Consider the following 22,400-nt stretch of genomic DNA (forward strand, 5'->3'; position numbering starts at 1 on the left):
TGGTAATAGCGCTCAGTTTAGTGGCCAGTTTTGAAGGCATTTCTCGATGTCCTCAGGACATGGACAGGCGTCCGATTTTGAAGTCAATCTTGAGCAATCTCAGATACCAGCTCAGGGGGAGAAAAGACCACACAGTCAATTGGATATCGATTCTGTCTCCCGGAATTTGAACAAAGAAACTTCTCTGAAGCTTTGGGTGACGTCTATTTTGTGCGCTCGCTCGGAAACGCGGCCAAGTCCACCAAAAATGTTTCAAAGGAACGCGAGGCCTTGGTGGTTATATTCAATCCAAGAGAGTGCAGGCTATTTCACTCACCCTCTCCCCTTTTTCCAGGAAAATGAAAGGGTCAGTTGTTTTTGGTGTTGTTGCCAGGAGTCAGGAGTCACCCTTAGGCATCCACAGTGACTCAGGCTCTATAATTGCTTGTTCAGTTGGCATAATCATTCACACGAATCTAGTTGAGGAAACATAAAAGCCAACAACAGCAAAACAAATTAGCCCAATTGTTGTGTAAAACAGATGCTCCGAGAACCCATAGAGCACCATGTCAAAAGTGTGAGACATCTTGAAACAAAATGGGGGAGACACTACCACGATCAATCGTACCAGTGCATACTTCAGACTAGTCAAATCAGAGTTCTGGGAAATGGTATCTAAATGCTATTTTCTAGCAACATGACTGATGTTTTCTGTGCATTCGCAATCAGCTTTCGGTCAGACAAACTTAAAGGGATAGTTCACCCAAATGACAAAAATGACATATTGGTTCCTTAGCCTGTTTGACAGCAATCCATACTTTGCTTTAGTTTCTCTGGTACTCTTTCCACATTTCTTGGAAACCAATATGTCATTTTGTAATTTGGGTGAACTATCCCTTTAAAAAAAGGAGGTGCTCTGAATGTCAACCCTTTCCACGCAGACCTTTCTAAATGCCACCGTTCTCTAGTCTGCCCCCATGGAATAGGCGAGACAAAGAGGGAGGGAAGCTAGCAGAGGAGGGTGGAACGGGGTGACAAATAGGGCAAGAGAGAGAGATGGAGGTGGAGAGGGGTGACAGATAAGAGAGCAGAGAGCTTTCCCCAGCCTGAGAAACCAAATGACATGCAGTCAGCTGGACTGAGCTTGGCGCCGCGGGAGTTCATTTTACACTTGAAGGGGGATAGCCTTGAAGGGCCTGAGAGCTGAGCCGCTCATTTGCTGATCCGCTCAATTACATAGATGAATGAATGGCAGACGAGATAGACGGTTGGTTGGGAGAGGGAGTCTGGTTACAGTGGTTATACTGAGATAGAACCGACTGCAGAGTAGAATTGGCCTCTAATAATTACAAGAGAATCAATCAATTAATCAATAAAATGTGTTTTATATAGTGCTTTTGACAGAAACTTGAGAACATTTTCATTCTCATTTTTAGAAGAAAAATTGAGGTAGACAGAGAGTAAGAATAACTTACTCCTCTTTACTCTTTACTTTACCCTACCTTACGCTCCTTTCCCTACCTAATAGTTATGGAGTAACAGAATAAGTGCCCCTAACCACTGGTTCAGCATCCGACATTTCTTGATCCTCCTAATAGTTAAAGCTATGATTCGGGCGAGAGTAATCTGATCCTAGATCTGTGGCTAACTTAGTACATAATGGTTAAGGTTATGATTAGGGGTAGAAATCAGATTCTGGATCTGTGGTTAAAGGGCAAGTGTCCTTGGTTTCACAAAGACAGAATAGACTGCTGAGAAAATCTGAGCTCCGTCATCAACAACTAGAGCCAGATACGCTGACTAGACGTAAAGAATAAAGAACGAAAGGAATAATTACTTTTACAAACCCCTTTTCAAAGTCCCATTAAGAGAACACATTTTTCAAGTCAGACGTAATGCATTCAATAGGCCTATGCTCTCGAACCGGACTTACAGTTGAAGTCGGAAGTTTACATAGACCTTAGCCAAATACATTTAAACTCCGTTTTTCACAATTCCTGACATTTAATCCTAGTAAAAATGCCCTGTTTTAGGTCAGTTAGGATCACCACTTTATTTTAAGAATGTGAAATGTCAGAATAATAGTAGAGAACATGATTTATTTCAGCTTGTATTTCTTTCATCACATTCCCAGTAGGTCAGAAGTTTACATACATTCAATTAGTATTTGGTAGCATTGCCTTTAAATTGTTTAACTTGGGTCAAACATTTCGGGTAGCCTTCCACAAGCTTCCCATTCCTCCTGACAGAGCTGGTGTAACTGAATCAGGTTTGTAGGCCTCCTTGCTCGCACATGCTTTTTCAGTTCTGCCCACAAATGTTCTATAGGATTGAGGTCAGGGCTTTGTATTGGCCACTCCAATACCTTGACTTTGTTGTCCTTAAGCCATTTTGCCACAACTTTGGAAGTATGCTTGGGGTCATTGTCCATTTGGAAGACCCATTTGCGACCAAGCTTTAAGTTCCTGACTGATGTCTTGAGATGTTGCTTCAATATATCCACATAATTTTCCTTCCTCATGATGCCATCTATTTTGTGAAGTACACCAGTCCCTCCTGCAGCAAAGCACCCCCACAGCATGATGCTGCCACGGTTGGGATGGTGTTCTTCGGCTTGCAAGCCACCCCCCTTTTCCTCCAAAAATAACGATGGTCATTATGGCCAAACAGTTCTATTTCAGACCAGAGGACATTTCTCCAAAAAGTACGATCTTTGTCCCATGTGCAGTTGCAAACCGTAGTCTGGCTTTTTTATGGTGGTTTTGGAGCAGTGGCTTCTTCCTTGCTGAGCAGCCTTTCAGGTTATGTTGATATAGGACTCGTTTTACTGTGGATATAGATACATTTGTACATGTTTCCTCCAGCATCTTCACACGGTCCTTTGCTGTTGTTCTGGGATTGATTTGCACTTTTCGCACCAAAGTACATTCATTTCTAGGAGACAGAACGCGTCTCCTTCCTGAGCGGTATGACGGCTGCATGGTCCCATGGTGTTTATACTTGCGTACTATTGTTTGTACAGATGAACGTGGTACTTTCAGGTGTTTGGAAATTGCTCCCAAGGATGAACCAGACTTGTGGAGGTCTACAATGTTTTTTCTGAGGTCTTGGCTGATTTTTTGATTTTCCCATGATGTCAAGCAAAGAGGCACTGATTTTGAAGGTATGCCTTGAAATACATCCACAGGTACACCTCCAATTGACTCAAATTATGTCAATTAGCCTATCAGAAGCTTCTCAAGCCATGACATCATTTTCTGGAATTTTCCAAGCTGTTTAAAGGCACAGTCAACTTAGTGTATGTAAACTTCTGACGCACTGGAATTGTGATACAGTGAATTATAAGTGAAATAATCTGTCTGTAAACAATTGTTGGAAAAATTACTTGTGTCATGCAAGAAATTTGTGGAGTGGTTGAAAAACTAGTTTTAATGACTCCAACCTAAGTGTATGTAAACTTCCGACTTCAACTGTATGTAGAGTCACCCACACAAGCCATATGTTGCAGTTCCTGCTTGATCAATGGTGTGTTTATTGATGGCAGAAGCGTTAACTGATCTGTGAAGGGCAGCGGGTCAAGTGGAGGGGTTAAAGGGTCATGTTTAGACTAGAGGCTCTCACTTCTGGCCCTGACTCCTGAACCTATGATGGTGAGGAAGTGATGAGGGGATACTTAGCTGTATAGTATTGACAAGGTCTAGGTCTCCAATTACACAATATTCCGAATAGTCCTAGCAGCCTATATGGGCTTTTATCAAAAGTAGTACACTACATAGGGAATAAGGTGTGTGTGTGTGCTCTGGTTAAAATTAGTGCAGTGCCTTATACAGGGAATACCAGGATACCATCATTTTTCAAAGTTTGAGAATTGCCGTAACAATTTGTTGATCCTCATTTGAGATTTGAGCCCAATGTGTTCCCAGTCTGAGGAAACGACTAGAGGAACTCAAGCGTTGTTGTCTGTGATCCCCCAGTGAGACAGCGTCCTACATCCCGGCTGTCTCTCCGCCGTCACAGCTTCGCCACCCCCGCTGCTCTCCGTCACCGCCACGCTATCCCATATTACATCTCTGCCACTCAGCACTAACAGATCAGCAATCCAATTTCACACACACCGCACACACACATAAACAGGGATGCTATGAAGATGACACAGAGACAAGGATCTACACTACGATAGGAAACATTTTTGAAGTGTAGAGGAGAGAGGGAAAGAAACAGAGAGATAGTGGAACAGGGGAATAAGAGAAGTGGTTTCTATCATTGCATTACAGTAAAGGAAATGACTGTACCCTTATAGTGATGAAGGGGAGTAAACACACACAGCTATGTCTTACTTTACTTGTGAGGACTTTTCTAAAGGACCAACAATTGATTCCCATTCAAAATCTTATTTTCCCTAACCTTTACCTTAAACCCTAAGCCTAAAATATACTTTTTACAAGTGAGGACCGGCTAAATTTCCTCACTTCTCCGAATGTTAGTTGGTTTACTATTGTTGTGAAGACTTCTGGTACTCACAAGTATAGTAAAACATGTACACACACACTCACACATATCCTGGACCTCTCAAGTCCTTCTTTCAACACAATCTACAGGCCATATGATTGAAATGCACAAGAGAAAGAACGAAAGAGAGTTAAAGCAAGAGAGCAAAAGAGACAACACTTGTCTGATGCTGTCTTTGCCTTGTAAATACACCTTTTGTTTACCCAGTGACATCATATCATCTGTGTTGGTCTCCATTCAGCCAGAGCCTCAGCAACAAAGGTCCTTCTATTGTACAGGGAGAGCCCATGTACAGTATTGAATTACATCATTTTGTCTGCCCTTTCAATACCACAGACAGAAAACGCATTGTGCCTTTCAATGCCACCGACAAAACAATGGCCAGTAATTATGTGCATAGAATAGAGATTTCAATGTGATATCATATGACTGGTTATTAGAGCCGACCACTAAACCTCCCCTCCCCCTCTTTTTCCTCTCCCTTTTCTTCTCTCATCGTCTTCCCTCCTCTCACCTTCTGTCCTGGTCTGCCATCTTCATCTCCCCATCTTTCCTCTCCTCTCCATGCCAACACCATAACACACAGCCCTTAGAAAACACTACAGAAGCCAGACCAACCACACCAAACTACACCGCCAGAACCCTGACTGGGTTTTATTTGAGGATAAAATAGTTTCCGCTTATAGAAAGAGAACATAGAACGGATTAAAAACTGACTGTTTACTGCAGTAATCTGAACACAGACAGCGGAGAGGAGGACTTGGCTGTGGTGGATGGAGCAGAGTAGACAGACGGCTAGACACAAACAGGGGGAGAGATGGAAAGAGAGACAGACAGACAGACAGACAGACAGACAGACAGACAGACAGACAAACAAACAAACATTTGTCTTTGGTACAGAAGGGCAGCTAGGATAAGACCATATTTACAGACAGGAATACAGGAACATCATGCATCCAGGGAGAGGGATTTGGAATTGGTTGGACGAAGGCCATGGAGAACTCTGTCATGAGGAGATTGACTGGAGAGACCAAGATGGCAGATGTCTTCATCGTGACCTTGACCTAACACTGTTTTCAATCAAAGCATTCCCCCCCCCCCCCTTTTCATAATCTGTTTCCATTTTGCAAGGTCAGCAAGTTGGATTAAACCCACATAAGATATCATAATAATAAAACAATTAAATTCAATCGGTAATTGTTGGTATTGTACTGTAACTTCTTCAATCAAACACATCAGACAGCCTGACAGTGGGCAGCACTATGTGTCCGAGATGTGTGCTTGAAGTAGTAGTAGTAATAATACGTTGCATTGGTTTCTCGCAGTCAGACTGAATTGTACACCAATTTAAAATCATAATAATTATCAAATAGTACAATTCAAAACTAGCAAAACACTTTCAATATAATACAATGTTAAAATCTGCAATATACACAGTGCATTCGAAGTATTCAGACCCCTTGACTTTTTCCACATTTTGTTACGTTACAGCCTTATTCTAAAATGTATTAATTATTTTTTTCCCCTCATTAATCTATACACAATACCCCATAATTACAAAGCAAAAACAGATATGTAGATATATTTTGAACATTTATTAAAAACAAAAAACAGAAATATCACATTTACATAAGTATTCAGACCCTTTATTCAGTACTTTGTTGAAGCACCTTCGGCAGCGATTACAGCCTCGAGTCTTCTTGGGTATGACACTACAAGCTTGGCACACCTGTATTTGGGGAGTTTCTCCCATTCTTCTCTGCAGATCCTCTCAAGCTCTGTCAGGTTGGATGGGGAGCGTCGCTGCACAGCTATTTTCAGGTGTCTCTAGAGATGTTCGATCGGGTTCAAGTCCGGGCTCTGGCTGGGCCACTCAAGGACATTCAGAGACTAGTCCCAAAGCCACTCCTCCATTGTCTTGGCTGTGTGCTTAAGGTCATTGTCCTGTTGGAAGGTGAACCGTCGCCCCAGTCTGAGGTCCTGAGCGCTCTGGAGCAGGTTTTCATCAAGGATCTCTCTGTACTTTGCTCTGTTAATCTGTCCCTCGATCCTGACTAGTCTCCCAGTCCCTGGCGCTGAAAAACACCCCCTCAGCATGATGTTGCCAACACCATGCTTCACCGTAGGGATGGTTCCAGGTTTCCTCCAGACGTGACGCTTGGCATTCAGGCCAAAGAGTTCAATCTTGGTTTCATCAGACCAGAGAATCTTGTTTCTAATGGTCTGAGAGTCTTTTAGGGGCCTTTGGGCAAACTCCAAGCGGACTGTCATGCCTTTTACTGAGGAGTGTCTTAGTGGTTCCAAACTTCTTCCATTTAAGTATGATGGAGGCCACTGTGTTCTTGGGGACCTTCAATGCTGCAGACATTTTTTAGTACCCTTCCCCAGATCTGTGCCTCGACACAATCCTGTCTCGGAGCTCTACGGACAATTTGGTTTTTGCTCTGACAAGCACTGTCAACTGTTGGACCTTATATAGACAGGTGTGTGCCTTTCCAAATCATGTCCAATCAATTGAATTTACCACAGGTGGACTCCAATCAAGTTGTAGAAAACATCTCAAGGATGATCAATGGAAACACAATGCACCGGAGCTCAATTTCATGTCTCATAGCAAAGTGTCTGAATAATTATGTAAATAAGACATTTCTGTTTTAAATGTTTTGATAAATTAGCAAACATTTATAAAAAGCTGTTTTCTCTTCGTCATTATGGGGTGTTGTGTGTATATTGATGAGGATTTGTATTTATTTAATCAATTTTAGAATTAGGCTGTAAAGTCAAGGGGTCTGAATACTTTCCGAATGCACTGCATATAAAACAACAATACTAGAACGACAAGGTTTGGGTGGCAGCTTTAGAAAACACATCAGTTTAGTGAAGTCTGGAATGGGAGAGTTCTGATAGAGGCCTGTTCGTGTCATGGGAGTATTCAGTTTGTGGCTGTTGCGGGTTACTAATGGCTAATTGCTAAAAAGGAACCATGTTCCATTCAGATCTAGTCATCATGGACGGTCTGGTTTGAATGGAGAATCCTAATGCTGTCCACATGCTGCAGCGAATGGAGGCCTCCACATTTCATACACCCTGGGGCTATCGACCAGAGTAAACACAGCCATCACTGGTCCTCCTCAACAATCAACTCTTTCCATGTGTCATCCTAACCAACATCTCGATTCAATCAACTAAAGACCCTGGAGATCTTATTGTCCTGTTCTGGTGCCTGGGAGAGGATATCGGAGGATAAACATTTATGATGATTGTGTTTCTGAAAGATTATGGCGGCTCTACTGCATTTTAGTCATTTTAGTCATTTAGCAGACGCTCTTATCCAGAGCAACTTACAGTTAGTGAGTGCATACATTTTTCATACTGGCCCCCCCTGGGAATCGAACCCACAACCCTGGCGTTGCAAGCGCCATGCTCTACCAACTGAGCTACAGGAGGCTACTGCATGGCAAATTGAGAGGAAATATTTGGGGGTCAATGAGGAAATGTTATAGTCAGGCCAACCCCTATCATATTCATAAGCAAGTTACCCCAAGAAACAAAAAGGTACACAATCGGCAGGAGAAAATATGGTTTACGATAGCCTACAACAAAAATTCATTGAAACGTCAGACATAATCCTTTAAGTTTATTGCCATACAATGACTGTCTAACATGCAAATAAAAATTATTGCTCCAAAACGTTAGTTGTTATATAAAGGATGGATTGAAGAAAAAACGTCTAATATGAGGGGGTTGCCAAGCTATTTCTCCAGGGACTGGAATAGAGATCCCTGCGTATTCTGTACTCTGAAGGTTGTCTTCATTCAAACTGACACACATTGATCAGCCGGACAGCATCAAGAGAGAGAAGTGTTCTGCTCCGCTCCACAACAGTGGGAGATCCATCGGCCTATCATGCAATTCATGGATAATGCATCTCCCACAAACAAAACTTTGGTGAGGAGCTTCTCCATGTCTATGGATTTTGCCATCGTTCGTGTAGAAATTGAAATGTAAAACTGCGAGAGAAAAGTGAGGTAGATGTAGAGAGACGGAGGGGAAACACAGGGGAGCCCAGACTCTGACCGTCGAAAATACTTTCAGGTTCAACGTAATCAACATATGAATAGTAAATTAAGCTTCAAGGCTACAGCGTTAAAATGGGGGAATAGGATTCCTCTCCAACCATTAATATTTATAGAATAAGAGGCTGTAAATTTCCTCCAGAAATGGCCATGCTGTGTCCTGTGAAGTACATTACTATCAATTCAATTCAAGATATTTTACTGGTATGAAAAAGGTAAGAACTTCAATTGCCAAAGCAAACTGTGACTGCAACAGGACCTGTAAAATGATAGCATCAACAGCAACAGGAATATGAAGACTATAGCCTATTCACACACTGTACATTTAGCGGTTTAGTCAAATACAGACATCTCTGATACATCATGCTTTCAACATGCGTTGATTCAGCTAGTTTGTGTTTACTGCTGTAGTTTATTTCAAGCCAGGAAAAGCTTTGCCCGAGATAAGAAATTAATCCACCATAAATATTTCCAAATGTCATTAACAGTTTACCATTTGGTTTTGGAAAAGCACCTGTACAGTTTCTATCCAGGTGGATATAATATTGAGCCATAATGAGAGACAGGTTTCCCCAATTGAAACACAAACACTTTCAATAAAAAAAAATCTGTTTTTAAACAAAGGACAAATAAATATAAGGAATCTGTTTGTCTAGGTCAAGACTAATAGTACAGTGTCTTTCACAATGATAAATCCACAGTGAATCAGAATAAGACAAACTAATATCTAATTACTATTCAAACATCCAACACAACAAGAAAAACAGTGTGATATTAAAAACAGTGTGATATTAAATATATAATTTATCAAAGCTGCATGTGAGAGAGGCAGGAGCTGTATAATAATATTTATGCAAGCCATGAATCAATATATCTTCCTCATTTGAATGGCTGTTCAGCTCGTGGCAGTTTCCATAGGGGAGCTGGTGTCTCTTTAACCACCTCATGGTGAGCCTGTGTGCTTTAGAAATGAAAAGTTTCATCTTATCTGAGCTAGAACTATTGTAGTGGATTTCCTTTTTTATCTGAGCCTAATTCAGAAGCTATTCTCACCCACCATCCATGTCTCTCTGCCTCTTTTTCCTCTACTCTCTTTCTCTCCACCAGTTTCCCTGGTGGGAGTATCTTTAAACTTTAATCATCTCACTTTCAATACCTTTCACTGCAACCTCGCAGTAAGGTTATCACATTTTTCAACAAAAACATTTTTATCTCCCTGCTCTCGCCGTAGCCTCAATAAAGAAGCTGAGATTTCATCATTCATATCTTCTTATTGGCCGGTTCTATTCTGTGTTTTTCCTACATCGGTATTGAGACACAGGAAGGGTTTATATTATAAAATACACCTGCCAGCCACAGTCAAGGATGTGTCCGTGCAAGGAGATGCTAGAAAATTTACTTTCAGCTACTAGTACTGTATTGAATAGGGAGTGGCTCTTGATCTGTGACCAGATTTTTTTCTTCTGAAGCTCCATATCCGTAAGTCCGCAAATGCTCACAGTATCTCCTGAACTGGGTTAACTGAATAGTTAAATAACAAAAAGAAGAAAGTAGCAATGTCACTAAGCAAAAACAAACAAACAAAACAATAGCCAGTACAAATGTAATTTTTAAAAATTATTTGTGTGCTTTTGCAGCACTACACCACGAGAAGCAACAGCTCATGTTGTCATTATAAGCTAGCTAGCTCATTAGTGACGCTTACTAGCAAATTAGCAAGCTAAAGTTATATAGCTGGCTAGCTAGCAGGCCTAAGTAGACTATTTAATCTCCCTAGCCAACAAGTTTGATCAGTCTCAGGCATTGGACTAAGTTTGCTAGGGGCTACTTAGCTAGCTAGCTAACGTAATTCACTAGCTAGCTAGCTAATGACAATGACAGCTGTTGCTAGTTGTGGGGTACTGCAAACTGCAAAACCACGTAAGTAAATGACGTTTTTTGACATTTGTAATGGCTGTTGTTGTTGTTGTTTTGTTTGTTTTTGCTTCGTGACATTGCTCATTTATTCTTTTTGGCATTTAACTATGCAGTTAACCTGGTCCAGGTTCTGAAAATTAACCTGTCTCAAGTTTCCACGAGATACTGCGAGAATTTGCAGACTCACTCCCCATTTTAATATATCCTGTATCATATGATGGCATTACCTTTTCTGCCTTCCAAATCGCCCTGTCCATGTCTCTACTAGGATAGTATAGATTTGAACCCTGTTTGTTGACTTATTTTCAGTGTTGCTAACACTACAAGTTCTCATGCTTTTTAAACAGTACAGTTTCTTCCAGGGAGGTAGCCTATTTTAGGCCTACTACAGTGGACGTCTTAACACGGCCACAGAGTCATTACAGTGGAGAATGAATCGGTTATTGTGAACTTTCTCTCCTTGTTGACGAGCGGTGTCAGAGAGAGGCAGTAGACTCCTGCTGTGTTGTAGATAGCATGTTGCGTAACAACCAGGAGGGGGGGGTCTGCTGCTCCCAGCACTGAAGTACCCAACCTGCCCTGCCGCCAATCAATGATAGACAAGGGGAGTTAGCACAGCACTGCTCTGCCACTGTGTGAGGAGGAGCCAAGGACGCTAGGCCAATTAGGGGACAAACATTGCCATAGGTATACTGTAGCTGTTTGGCATTCTATTCATGTTGCTTTTACTGAAAATTAAACCTTTACACATTTTGACATTTAGCTGGTTAGTCTACATTAAATATCACCTTTATATAAACCAGGATGTTCTGTTAAGATTTAAAATCTATTTTTAAAAAGGAGACCTGCCAATACTGCAAGATTATATACAGTGCCTTCAGAAAGTATTCGCACCACTTTACTTTTTCCACATTTTGTGGTGTTACAGCCTGAATTTAAAAGGGATTCAATTGAGATGTTATGTCACTGGCCTACACACATTACCCCATAATGTCAAAATGGAATTATGTTTTTAGAAATGTTTATACATTAAAAAAAATATGTAACATAATGTGGAATAAGTCAAAGGGTATGAATACTTTCTGCACTGTACTGTGTGTTTGTCTCAGATACAGTGAGCTCCAAAAGTATTGGGACAGTAACTTTTTGTTGTTGTTTTGGCTCTGTACTCCAGCACTTTGGATTTATAATATAATAATATAATAATAATAATAATAATATGCCATTTAGCAGACGCTTTTATCCAAAGCGACTTACAGTCATGCGTGCATACATTTTTGTGTATGGGTGGTCCCGGGGATCGAACCCACTATTGAGTACAGGGACCACAGAGGACTATTAGGTGAAAGTGCAGACTGTCAGCATTCATTTGTGGGTATTTTCATCCATATCGGGTGAACCGTTTAGATATTACAACACTTTTTGTACATAGTCCCCCATTTTAGGGGACCAAAAGAATTGGGACAAATTCACTTATGTGTATTAAAGTAGTAAAAAGGTAAGGATTTGGTCCCATATTCATAGCACACAATGACTACATAAAGCTTGTGACTCTACACATTTGTTGGATACATTTGCTGTTTGTTTTGGTTGTGTTTCAGATTATTTTGTGCGTCTATAGTTTTCTCACTCATCATTATTATTCACGATTCATTCAGGATTATCCGTAATCATGGTAGCATCCACATTAATGTAGAAGCGTTTAGAAACATATTGCATTCTTATTTAAAATAAAATGACTCCAAAATGACACAATACATAATTTACCATTCATTTCTACTGGGTACAAAATAATCTGAAACACAACCAAAACAAACAGAAAATGCATCCAACTAATTTGTAGAGTCACAAGCTTGATGTAGTCATTGTGTGCTATGAATATGGGACCCAATACTTTTTACTACACATACAGTACCAGTCAAAAGTTTGGACACACCTACTTATTCAAGGGTTTTTCTTTATTTTTACTATTTTCTACATTGTAGAATAATAGTGAAGACATCAAAACTATGAAATAACACATATGGAATCATGTAGTAACCAAAAAAGTGTTAAACAAATCAAAATATATTTTATATTTGAGACTTCAAATATCCACCCTTTGACTGGTAGTGTATATGTGAATTTATACTAACTACCACTAATTGCATAGTGTACACTTGACTGTGAGAGAGGATTGATTTTCTATGTGTGGGTTGGTGCTGTATATTACAAAATCAATAATAGGACTATTAATACTACAACAATAATACCACAGCCCTTATTGCCGCTTTCTAACGGTCTTTGTGAACAGAAAAATCTGTAAGAAATGGAACACAAATCTAGTAGAAATAGAACATAAAAACCAGTAGAAATGCAATAGAGAACCATACAAAAATACGAGAAAACCAGTAAAAATGTAGGTTTTATATTGTGGTGCTGAAGAGGTTAAAAGTATTAATCAGGGAACAGGGATTGGTCTGTGAAACTAGGGCACTAGAGCTCTAGATCCTGAAATACGCAGCATGTAACAATGGGTGATCCAACCAACCCTGGGAAAGAGATTTCTCTGGAACATTCATTTTAGCGTCGACATATTAAAATGATCCATTCAACATGGCCTGGCTTTAAACCTGATAACACCCTCACAAATACCAAATAATATTCTGATAAAAAATACCAAATAAACATTCTGAAACAAAATACCAAATAACACTGAAATAAAATACCAAATATCATTCTGAAAATAAAAACACCCAATAACATTCTATAAAAAAATCTGTACATTAATATTACCTCTAGCTAAAGGCCAATACCTCTTCTACAAAGCAGGTTAGACTGTTCATCTTTCCTGTTGTGGGTAATTAGGCCTACTTGATGAATCTATGTAAGTGAATGGCCTGTGTTAGTCAGTCCCTGACCCAAATAAACCCTGATTGCCGCGCTGCTTTTTCTTTGACAAAAACCAAAACGACCCAGCGAGGCTTACATGCTATTCATCACCTGAAAACAGATATAGTGTTGTGGTGTCAACAGCCAAGGATGCATCTGTATAAGAAGATCCAGGTGCTGGAAACAAAGTGAAAATACATACAAATTAATAAATAAAATAAACATGCTTGGATAAATAAGGTAGATCATTTAGAAGTGCTCTCCTAGCCTAAGTATAGTGTTGTGTTCCACGTGGCTAGCTGTACATCATGATGGACGTTGTGGCCAGATGGTACTCTTCCAGTCTCAGCACACAGCGCTTCATCACGCCTTAGTAACGCACAGACAGACGTGCAAACCAAGGAAGCCGACACATGCTTTTATTTCATAGCTGACTAAAGATGATACACACAGGCCCGCAAATACCAAATACACACATGCAAGCACTCATACTGTCTAAATATCCATCTCTCAAAAATCTGTGATTGAGAATAGCCTATGCCTAAGCTTAGGCTATGAACTTTCATAATTTTTATTTTTGAAAGTGGGAACTTTAGGACAACACCTTCTTAGGCTAGAATATAACTTTAACTTGTCTTAAAGCTTTTATGATATGCCTAGTAGGAGGATAGGTTATTGGCCCTTTGGTTTTTACTGGCCCACATGGATCACTTCTTTCTTAATAAGCTTAAACTACATTTTTCTATAGGCTATTGTAACCTGGTCTCAGAGCATTTCATATTATTCTGTATGTAAATTCGAGATTCTCCATTTAGTATGATATGTTTTGTTTGGTATGGCTAAATAAGACAAACGCAAAAACAAAAGGAGGGTGGTTGGTTGTGGTGGATGGGTGGGCATATAACGCGAAAGTCTAGCAACCCAAAGGTTGCGAGTTTAAATCTCATCATGGACAACTTTACATAGTCCCCCTAATTAGCGAAATTTCAACTACTTACTACTTTTTAGCTACTTTACAACTACCTACATGTTAGCTAACCCTTCCCCTAACACGTCACCTAACCCCTAACCCTTTTAGCTAATCCTTCTCCAAACCCTAACCTTAACCCTTTAACCTAACTCCTATACTTAACCCTAACCCTAACCATAATCCCTAGCCTAGCTAACGTTAGCAAACTAGCTAACATTAGCCACCTAGCTAGAATTCATAACATAACACGTTTTGTAAATTCCTAACATATTGTACAATTGGCAATTCGTAACATATTTTACGTTTTGCAAATTCGTAACATATTATACGAATTGTAATTTGTAACATATCACACAAAATTGGTGATGGACATCCACAAATTAATACCATATGAAACGTATCATACTAAATGGAGTGTTCGGATTTACGTACAGAATAATACGAAATCCTCTAAGACCAGGTTGGCTATTGATATTGTTTGTTATCTCTCATTATTAGTCCCCTGGCCACCTTAAGTTTTTAGGCTATTCAAACAACTTTTTGAGATGGAACTCTGTTACATTTATTGTTTGATTGGGAGAAAGTGTAGACTATAACCCAAAGTCATATTCATAGCCTATCGAATGGAGAGAGAAGGTAATACAGGCTACTTTTTTTTAAACAGCTAGACACAAGATAGTTAAGGAGTGTCCGTAATAAAAAAAAAATTAAAAAAAGTTTAGGCTATAGTCCAGGGATCATCAACTAGATTCAGCCGCGGGCCGATTTTTTCTTGAGCGTTTTGTAGGGGGGCCGAAACATAATTACAAATAACTTGTAGATGGCAGATACAGTATAATGTTTGACTAAAACATAATAATTTCAAACCTTGCTTATATGATCACGTTTCTCTCTATTATGCGTGGGAATACTTGGGAACAGATTTATTAAATTAAAATCACTTGGAGCTGATTTCCTGGTGTTTTAAGTCTATTATGTCCAGCAATAAAAATAAAAAAAATTAATAAAAAGTTTTTTTCTCAGAAAGCTTGGGGTCCAAATAAAACCAGTTGGGGAACCCTGCTATAGTCTAAGGCCCATGCATCAGAGAGAAAGTGAGCGAGAGAGCGAGAATATCTTCTGACTGGACATTTTGCACTGTTTTGGTGGACTTCTCCACTGTCTGACCTACATTCCTCTTTTGTGTTCTGTATATAACATATTTATTGAAATAGGCTATAGCAAATAAGAATAGGCAAATTACTCAGAATGTCACTTGTGTGCTACCCTGCTATGTGCTGCGAGACTGAAGCCCCTTATCTACTTCTCCAGAGCATGCACGCTGTTCCAGTCATGGCGCTAACGCTAGTTAGCAATTGCGCTAACGCAAGTTAGCAACTTCCTTCAAACGGCATGCAGAGACATAAAAATGGTATCCATGAGTTCATCTGACTCTGGGGAAGTAGATAAATGGCTTGATTGGCAACCCTTTAAGTGAGCAACAGGCTAGCGCCAGGACACAGAGAACCAACAGCATCCCTCTGTCTGACAAACACGCAGGCATGCACGCACGTACACAGGCAAGCTCACATACATGCACAAACAAACTGCTGGACAGACACACTGAGAGATAGAGCAGAGCTGCTTTGATGGCAGATGACAGCGAGAGAGAGGTGGCTCTAAGGCCTGTGGATGTCCAGTGTGTGTGTCTGTGTTCCATTAGGCCATTATTAAACGACAGTTCCGGGTGTTTCCTGTTTAAAGACATGCTCCGGATGGCGACTAGTAAGTCTTTTTTTTTAACCTCCCGCTTTGGGCTGAATGTGTCAATGTGTAGTTCATACATGCATAATCTATGATCAGTATTACTGTCTTACCCCAATTAGCCACAAATTTCCTAGTTTGAAAGCGACTGTTTACTAGAAACTGTACATTTTCCCCCACGTGGGCTAGCCCCCTAGCAATTTGAGTTCCAAGCCAATGTGGTTCAGCCTCTCGCCATGAGTGACAGCTAGAAAGATGCACACACAGCACAGAGAGAGAGAGAGAGAGAGAGAGAGAGAGAGAGAGAGAGAGAGAGAGAGAGAGAGAGAGAGAGAGAGAGAGAGAGAGAGAGAGAGAGAGAGAGAGAGAGAGAGAGAGAGAGAGAGAGAGAGAGAGCGAGAGCGAGAGAGAGAGAGAGAGAGAGAGAGAGAGAGAGAGAGAGAGAGAGAGAGAGAGAGAGAGAGAGAGAGAGAGAGAGAGAGAGAGAGAGAAGTGGTGCACATACAGTGGATATAAAAAGTCTATACACCCCTGTTAAAATGCCAGGTTTTTGTGATGTAAAAGAATGAGACAAAGATAAATCATGTCAGAACTTTTTCCACTGTTAATGTGACCTATAATGTGAACAATTCAATTGAAAAACAAACGGAAATCTTCGAGGGGGAAAAATGAAAAATAAAAACCTTACAATAACCTGGTTGCATAAGTGTGCACACCCTCTTATAACTGGGGATGTGGCTGTGTTCAGAATTAACCAATCACATTCAAACTCATGTTAAATAGAAGTCATTACACACCTGCCATCATTTAAAGTGACTGATTAATCACAAATAAAGTTCAGCTGTTCTAGTAGGATTTTCCTGACATTTTCTTAGTTGCATCTCAGAGCAAAATCCATGGTCCGCAGAGAGCTTCCAAGGCATCAGAGGGATCTCATTGTTGAAAGATATCAGTCAGGAGAAGGGTACAAAATAATTTCCAAAGCATTACATATACCATGGAACACAGTGAAGACAGTCATCATCAAGTGGAGAAAATATGGCACAACAGAGACATGTATGAAAAGACGAGAAGAAAACTGGTCAGGGAGGCTTCCAAGAGGCCTACAGCAACATTAAAGGAACTGCAGGAATATCTGGCAAGTACTGGCTGTGTGCTACATGTGACAACAATCTCCCGTATTCTTCATATGAATGGGCTATGGGGTAGGGTGGCAAGACACGGAAGCCTTTTCTTACAAAGAAAAACATCCAAGCCTGGCTGAAGTTTGCAAAAACAAAACATCAAGTCCCCCAAAAGCACGTGGGAAAATCAATAATTCCAAAAGGTATGTTTGGCACAAAAACAACACTGCACATCCCCCAAAGAACACCATACCCACAGTGAAGCATGGTGGTGTCAGAATCATGCTTTGGGGCTGTTTTTCTTCAGCTGGAACCGGGGCCTTAGTCAGGGTGGAGGGAATTATGAACAGTTCCAAATACCAGACAATTTTGGCACAAAACCTTCAGGCGTCCGTTAGAAAGCTGAAGATGAAGAGGAAGTTCACCTTTCAGCACGACAACGACCCAAAGCACACATCCAAATCCACAAAAGCATGGCTTCACCAGAAGAAGATTAACGTTTTGGAATGGCCCAGCCAGAGCTCAGACCTGAATCCAATTGAACATCTCTGGGGTAATCTGAAGAGGGCTGTGCACAGGAGATGTCCTCGCAATCTGACAGATTTGGAGCGCTTTTGCAAAGAAGAGTGGGCAAATATTGCCACGTCAAGATGTGCCATGCTAATAGACTACTACCCCAAAAGACTGAGTGCTGTAATAAAATCAAAAGGTGCTTCAACAAAGTATTAGTTTAAGGGTGTGCACACTTATGCAACCAGGTTATTGTGAGTTTTTTATTTTTCCCCCTCAAAGATTTCAGTTTGTTTTTCAATTGAATTGTTCACGTTATAGGTCACATTAAAGGTGGAAAAAGTTCTGACATGATTTATCTTTGTCTCATTCTTTTACATCATAAAAACCTGGCATTTTAACAGGGGTGTATAGACTTTTTATATCCACTGTAGCTGCACATATGCGACATAGCAATATTCGGGGACCACAAATGTACGGGATAATCTTTTTAATGCTGCTATTCTATATACTGCTATAAAAAGGTTTCAAAAAGTGTCGAAGACAACACACAGGAGAGAGGTAAACCCTTGACTAAACACTAGCAGACAGGCCAGCATCTGGTGAAGGATCACTCACACACACACACACACACACACACACTCCTCCCACACACACTGCATATCAACCATCCATGTATCTGACACACATCTCAGACCAGCCGAGCTACTGAAGCTATATGCTATATGTATGGCAGCCATATTGAGTGGTCCTAACCACACTGGCAGCCATTGACTGATGACAATAGCCATGGTGGGAGACGGTGACTGCTGAGAGTTCTGTTCAGCAGACAAAAAGAGGCTGACTGGCTGCCGGAGGAGATTTAACATGTACAATTTCTGTGGTCAGAGAGTTCTCTCAACCACCTAATGATGCTCACTTAGCAGCCGCATTACTGCAGCCTTGTTTACCACTACTGCTTGGCAGAGGAGAGAGAGGAGAGAGACAGAGAGAGAAATAGAAAGTGAGAGTGTAGGGCAGAGAGAGATTTATGAGAAAGATGTGGGGGGGGAAGAAAGAAGGAGAAACAAACCCCATTTAATGGTGACGGGGTGAATGTGGGGGTGAGAGAGGTGGAGAGAAGCTCAGGGCCTGTAGAGTTAAATGAAAGAAAAGTGATGTGATATTGCAGAGAAGAGTTAGAGGAAGATGAATGGTGGTCGAACTAGCAGAGCCAGGAGAAGGGATGAGGCTTGGTTTTCTAACTTTATTTGGTGAAGCTGCCTCTCTCAGAATATCTAGATAACTCCTTGGGCTACAGGAGAGAAGAGAAAACTCCCAGTGAACTCACTGCTTAAAAGTAAACTTAAGAGCTCAAATCTCAAAGTGGTACTAGGGCGTAGAACTTTTCAGATTCCCAGTTTTGAATAAGGGTTGGTGAATACAATGAAAAAGAGCTAGCAGCAAAACGGCCATCGGGAAAAAACTAAAAACTACAGGAGCTTTTTTAGTTTATCCAATGAAGTTCATCATAGTGTAAGTTTATAATAAGTATTCCATATATGGGAAAGCACCTGCCTGTAAATGCTGTCCAAGCTTAGAGCTCCGTAAGCACCTACAGCTTGGCCACATCTCAACTGCTGTCTCAGGCAATTTACATAATGAGAGGAGAAAATTAGCGAGGAGGAGAAAAGAGGGAACAAGCCAGCGATTTGGCAGAGAGAGAGGGGGATGAGAGAGAGAGAGGGAGAGAGAAGACGGGGCTAAACGGCTTGGCGGCTTGGAGAGTGGAGGGAGAGAGGGAGGGAGAAAGAGATTTACGTGGAGAGAATGGTATGAGTTGGAGAGTGGAGACGGAGTGTATAATGAGGAGGGAGGTAAACGGTTTTGGCGTGGATGGAGAGAGAGAGAAAGAGGACCCGTGTGTTCTTACCTTGGCAGCACTAGCGGCCGGGACTGTGACCCCTCCTTGACGCTTGACAACCATGTCACCGCCACTCGACGTCGTCACGGCAACTGTAACCGGAGTTGGCAGGAGGGAGGGGATGACGGGCAGTGGGAGGAGTCCCGGGCGGTTGTTACCGTTGACGGCGGGGCAGCTGTTATTGACTCCCGATCCGTTGAGGAGGCCAGCCGGACGGATGATGTCCCGCCTCTCCCACGGCATCCCCCGGTACTCCCTCTCGAAGCGGTTGTGGTGACGTGACATCACTTCCTCTTCCTTTCAGAGGAGACGATGACGGGGGCACGCCTGGAGAAGAGAGGAGGGGGGAGAGAGAGAGAGGGGGAATTGTTATTATCAATATTATTATTAATTCAAGTAATAATGCAGCAATTTCAGCTGATCAGTCTGTTACCAATATTCTGTCCTGATGTTGTACAGCTATAAATCTGAGTCACAATAACACGCCATTTCAGAGAGTGGTGTCATGTACGTGTGAATGATCCTGCAGTAACATCTGTTCCCAGTCAACTGACTGACAGGAAAAACCCACTGCGTCTCATAACATACACTCCTGTTTAAAACGCACTGTGGCTCGTTAGCTGAATCTAACAGCCGCTCTCCCAGGTCTTAATGAGACGATAACATGCAGAACAGAAATGAGCACCGCCATAACAGGATCTAAAAAAAAGTGGAAAAACACACTTTTAATGGACTAATTGGGTTCAGTTAAATAAATGTCAAACAATATGGCAATTGGCCACAGCCAGACAATACATTATTATTTTCATATTGTCTTGAGGATAGCTATGGTTATAGCCTGACCTGGAGGTCATTCTGTAGTGTAAAGTACTTTAAAGTACCACTTACGTAAGTAGTTGCTTGGGGTATCTGTACTTTACTTTACACCACTGGATATTTTTGACAACTTTTACTTTTTCTCCACAACATTCCACTACATTCCAAAAGTACTCGTTACATTTCGAATGCTTAGCAGGGCAGGATAATGGTCAAATTCACACACTTATCAAGAGAACATCTCTGGTCATCCGTACTGCCTCTGATCTGGCAGACTCACTAAACACAAATGCTTTCGTATTTAAATAATTGTTGAAGTGTGCCCATGGCTATCCTTAAATAAAAAACAAGTAGTATAAGGAATTTGTAATGATTTATACTTTTACTTTTGATACTTAAGATTATTTTAGCAATTACATTTACTTGTTATACTTAAGTATATTTGTAACCAAATACTTTTGGACTTTACTCATATAGTATTTTACTGGGTGACTTTCACTTTTACTTGAGTGATTTTCTATTAAGGTATCTTTACTTTAACTCAAGTATGACAATTGGGTACTTTTTCCACCACTGAGGTCATCACTGAATTGTCTTGTGGCTTAATAACTTCACTACTACTCACTTACCTCTCTATGTAACTACTGTAATAGCCAGCTAACTCAATAGTATACCATTGAATTACATGACTAGTTTCCTCTTTTATAATGACAGAGCGTGATGGATAGGGCAGGGCTGCTGTAGGCTGGAATGACATTGGTGAGGGAGTAAAAGCCTATTCTGTACCATAAGCTGGTATGTGACTTTATAGGATATCATAAATCAAAAGGGTATCTGGCCTGTGTAGTAAAAGGCATCACGGAGGGGTGTGTTGTACTCCTCACCAAAGGAATGATGTGCCTTTTTGGACCTTGATAAGAACAGTTAAATTCTCTCTCTCTCTCTCTCTCTCTCTCTCTCTCTCTCTCTCTCTCTCTCTCTCTCTCTCTCTCTCTCTCTCTCTCTCTCTCTCTCTCTCTCTCTCTCTCTCTCTCTCTCTCTCTCTCTCCTCAGTCTCTCTCTCCTCAGTCTCTCTCTTCCATGAAAATCCCTGGTCTAAGAGAATCACAGCGAATGATAAGTCTTTCTTCTGCACACTGGTCTCTGTCACACCTCTCATAGAGGAAGGAACTCCTTGAAGTGTGTGTGATGTAAACAGGGCCAGTGGGGGACCACTGCATTATCAGTCTGCTGTGACCATCCATTTAGCAACAGGGACTTCACTGTCCTTCTCTAGGTCTAAACACACACACACATTCTGTACAAACACAAAGCAGAGGAGACAATAGTCTACTAACTACATAATTTTTACAGCTTCCCTGCAGTTAGCTCTTTCCCGATGTCAACATAAGCATTGCATATTATCTCACACACATAAGCAGTTATTCCAACAGCACACTGGTGTGGCTGAGTAATGGTACTTGTAATATCCTCTGTCAGTTCCAAACCGCACCCCATTTGACTAATAGCCAACAGATCTCTATATACACAACAGATCTGTATACAACAGAGATATTTAGTATTGGTATGAGAAAAGACGTGTCAAGTTACCAGGCATTTGGTGAATCAGTGAACACAGGTTGATAGCATTAAGCCCCAACCCAAGACTTGAGTGTTGATTGTCTCTAGGTACTCCAATCAGGTCTCAGCTAATGTCACTGTGGCATCACACTCAGTCTCTATCTCAGCACCGGTGGTGTGTGTGTGCAGCTCCATGACAGCATGACTGGAGCAACAGAGCGATGTGTGTCACATCTGATGTGGAGAGAAGATAATGAAAGAGACATTGGAGGTTTCTGCCTCCTGTCCTAGGGTGCTGAAAACTACACACACGTGTGGACCGGAACAAACTAGTAACACCCACACACTAGCTCTAAAATGATACCCTATCCCCCTTATATTGTACTATTGGCTCAAAAGCAGTGTACTATAAAGGAAATCCA

General features: G+C 41.0%; 1 protein-coding gene across 2 annotated transcripts in view; it reads right to left on the reverse strand.

The window, feature by feature from the left end:
- LOC121552257 (kelch-like protein 29) overlaps positions 1–22,400 on the reverse strand; it is a 357,810-nt gene that overhangs the window by 206,791 nt on the left and 128,619 nt on the right. For both annotated transcript variants that reach the window (XM_045211311.1, XM_045211312.1), the window contains exon 3: positions 19,612–19,929. In XM_045211311.1, the coding sequence (XP_045067246.1) occupies positions 19,612–19,887 (276 nt within the window). In that variant the 5' untranslated portion in view covers positions 19,888–19,929. The remainder of the gene's footprint in view (positions 1–19,611; positions 19,930–22,400) is intronic.

Source organism: Coregonus clupeaformis, chromosome 36 (assembly GCF_020615455.1).
Source record: "Coregonus clupeaformis isolate EN_2021a chromosome 36, ASM2061545v1, whole genome shotgun sequence".
NCBI classification, from domain to species: domain Eukaryota; kingdom Metazoa; phylum Chordata; class Actinopteri; order Salmoniformes; family Salmonidae; genus Coregonus; species Coregonus clupeaformis.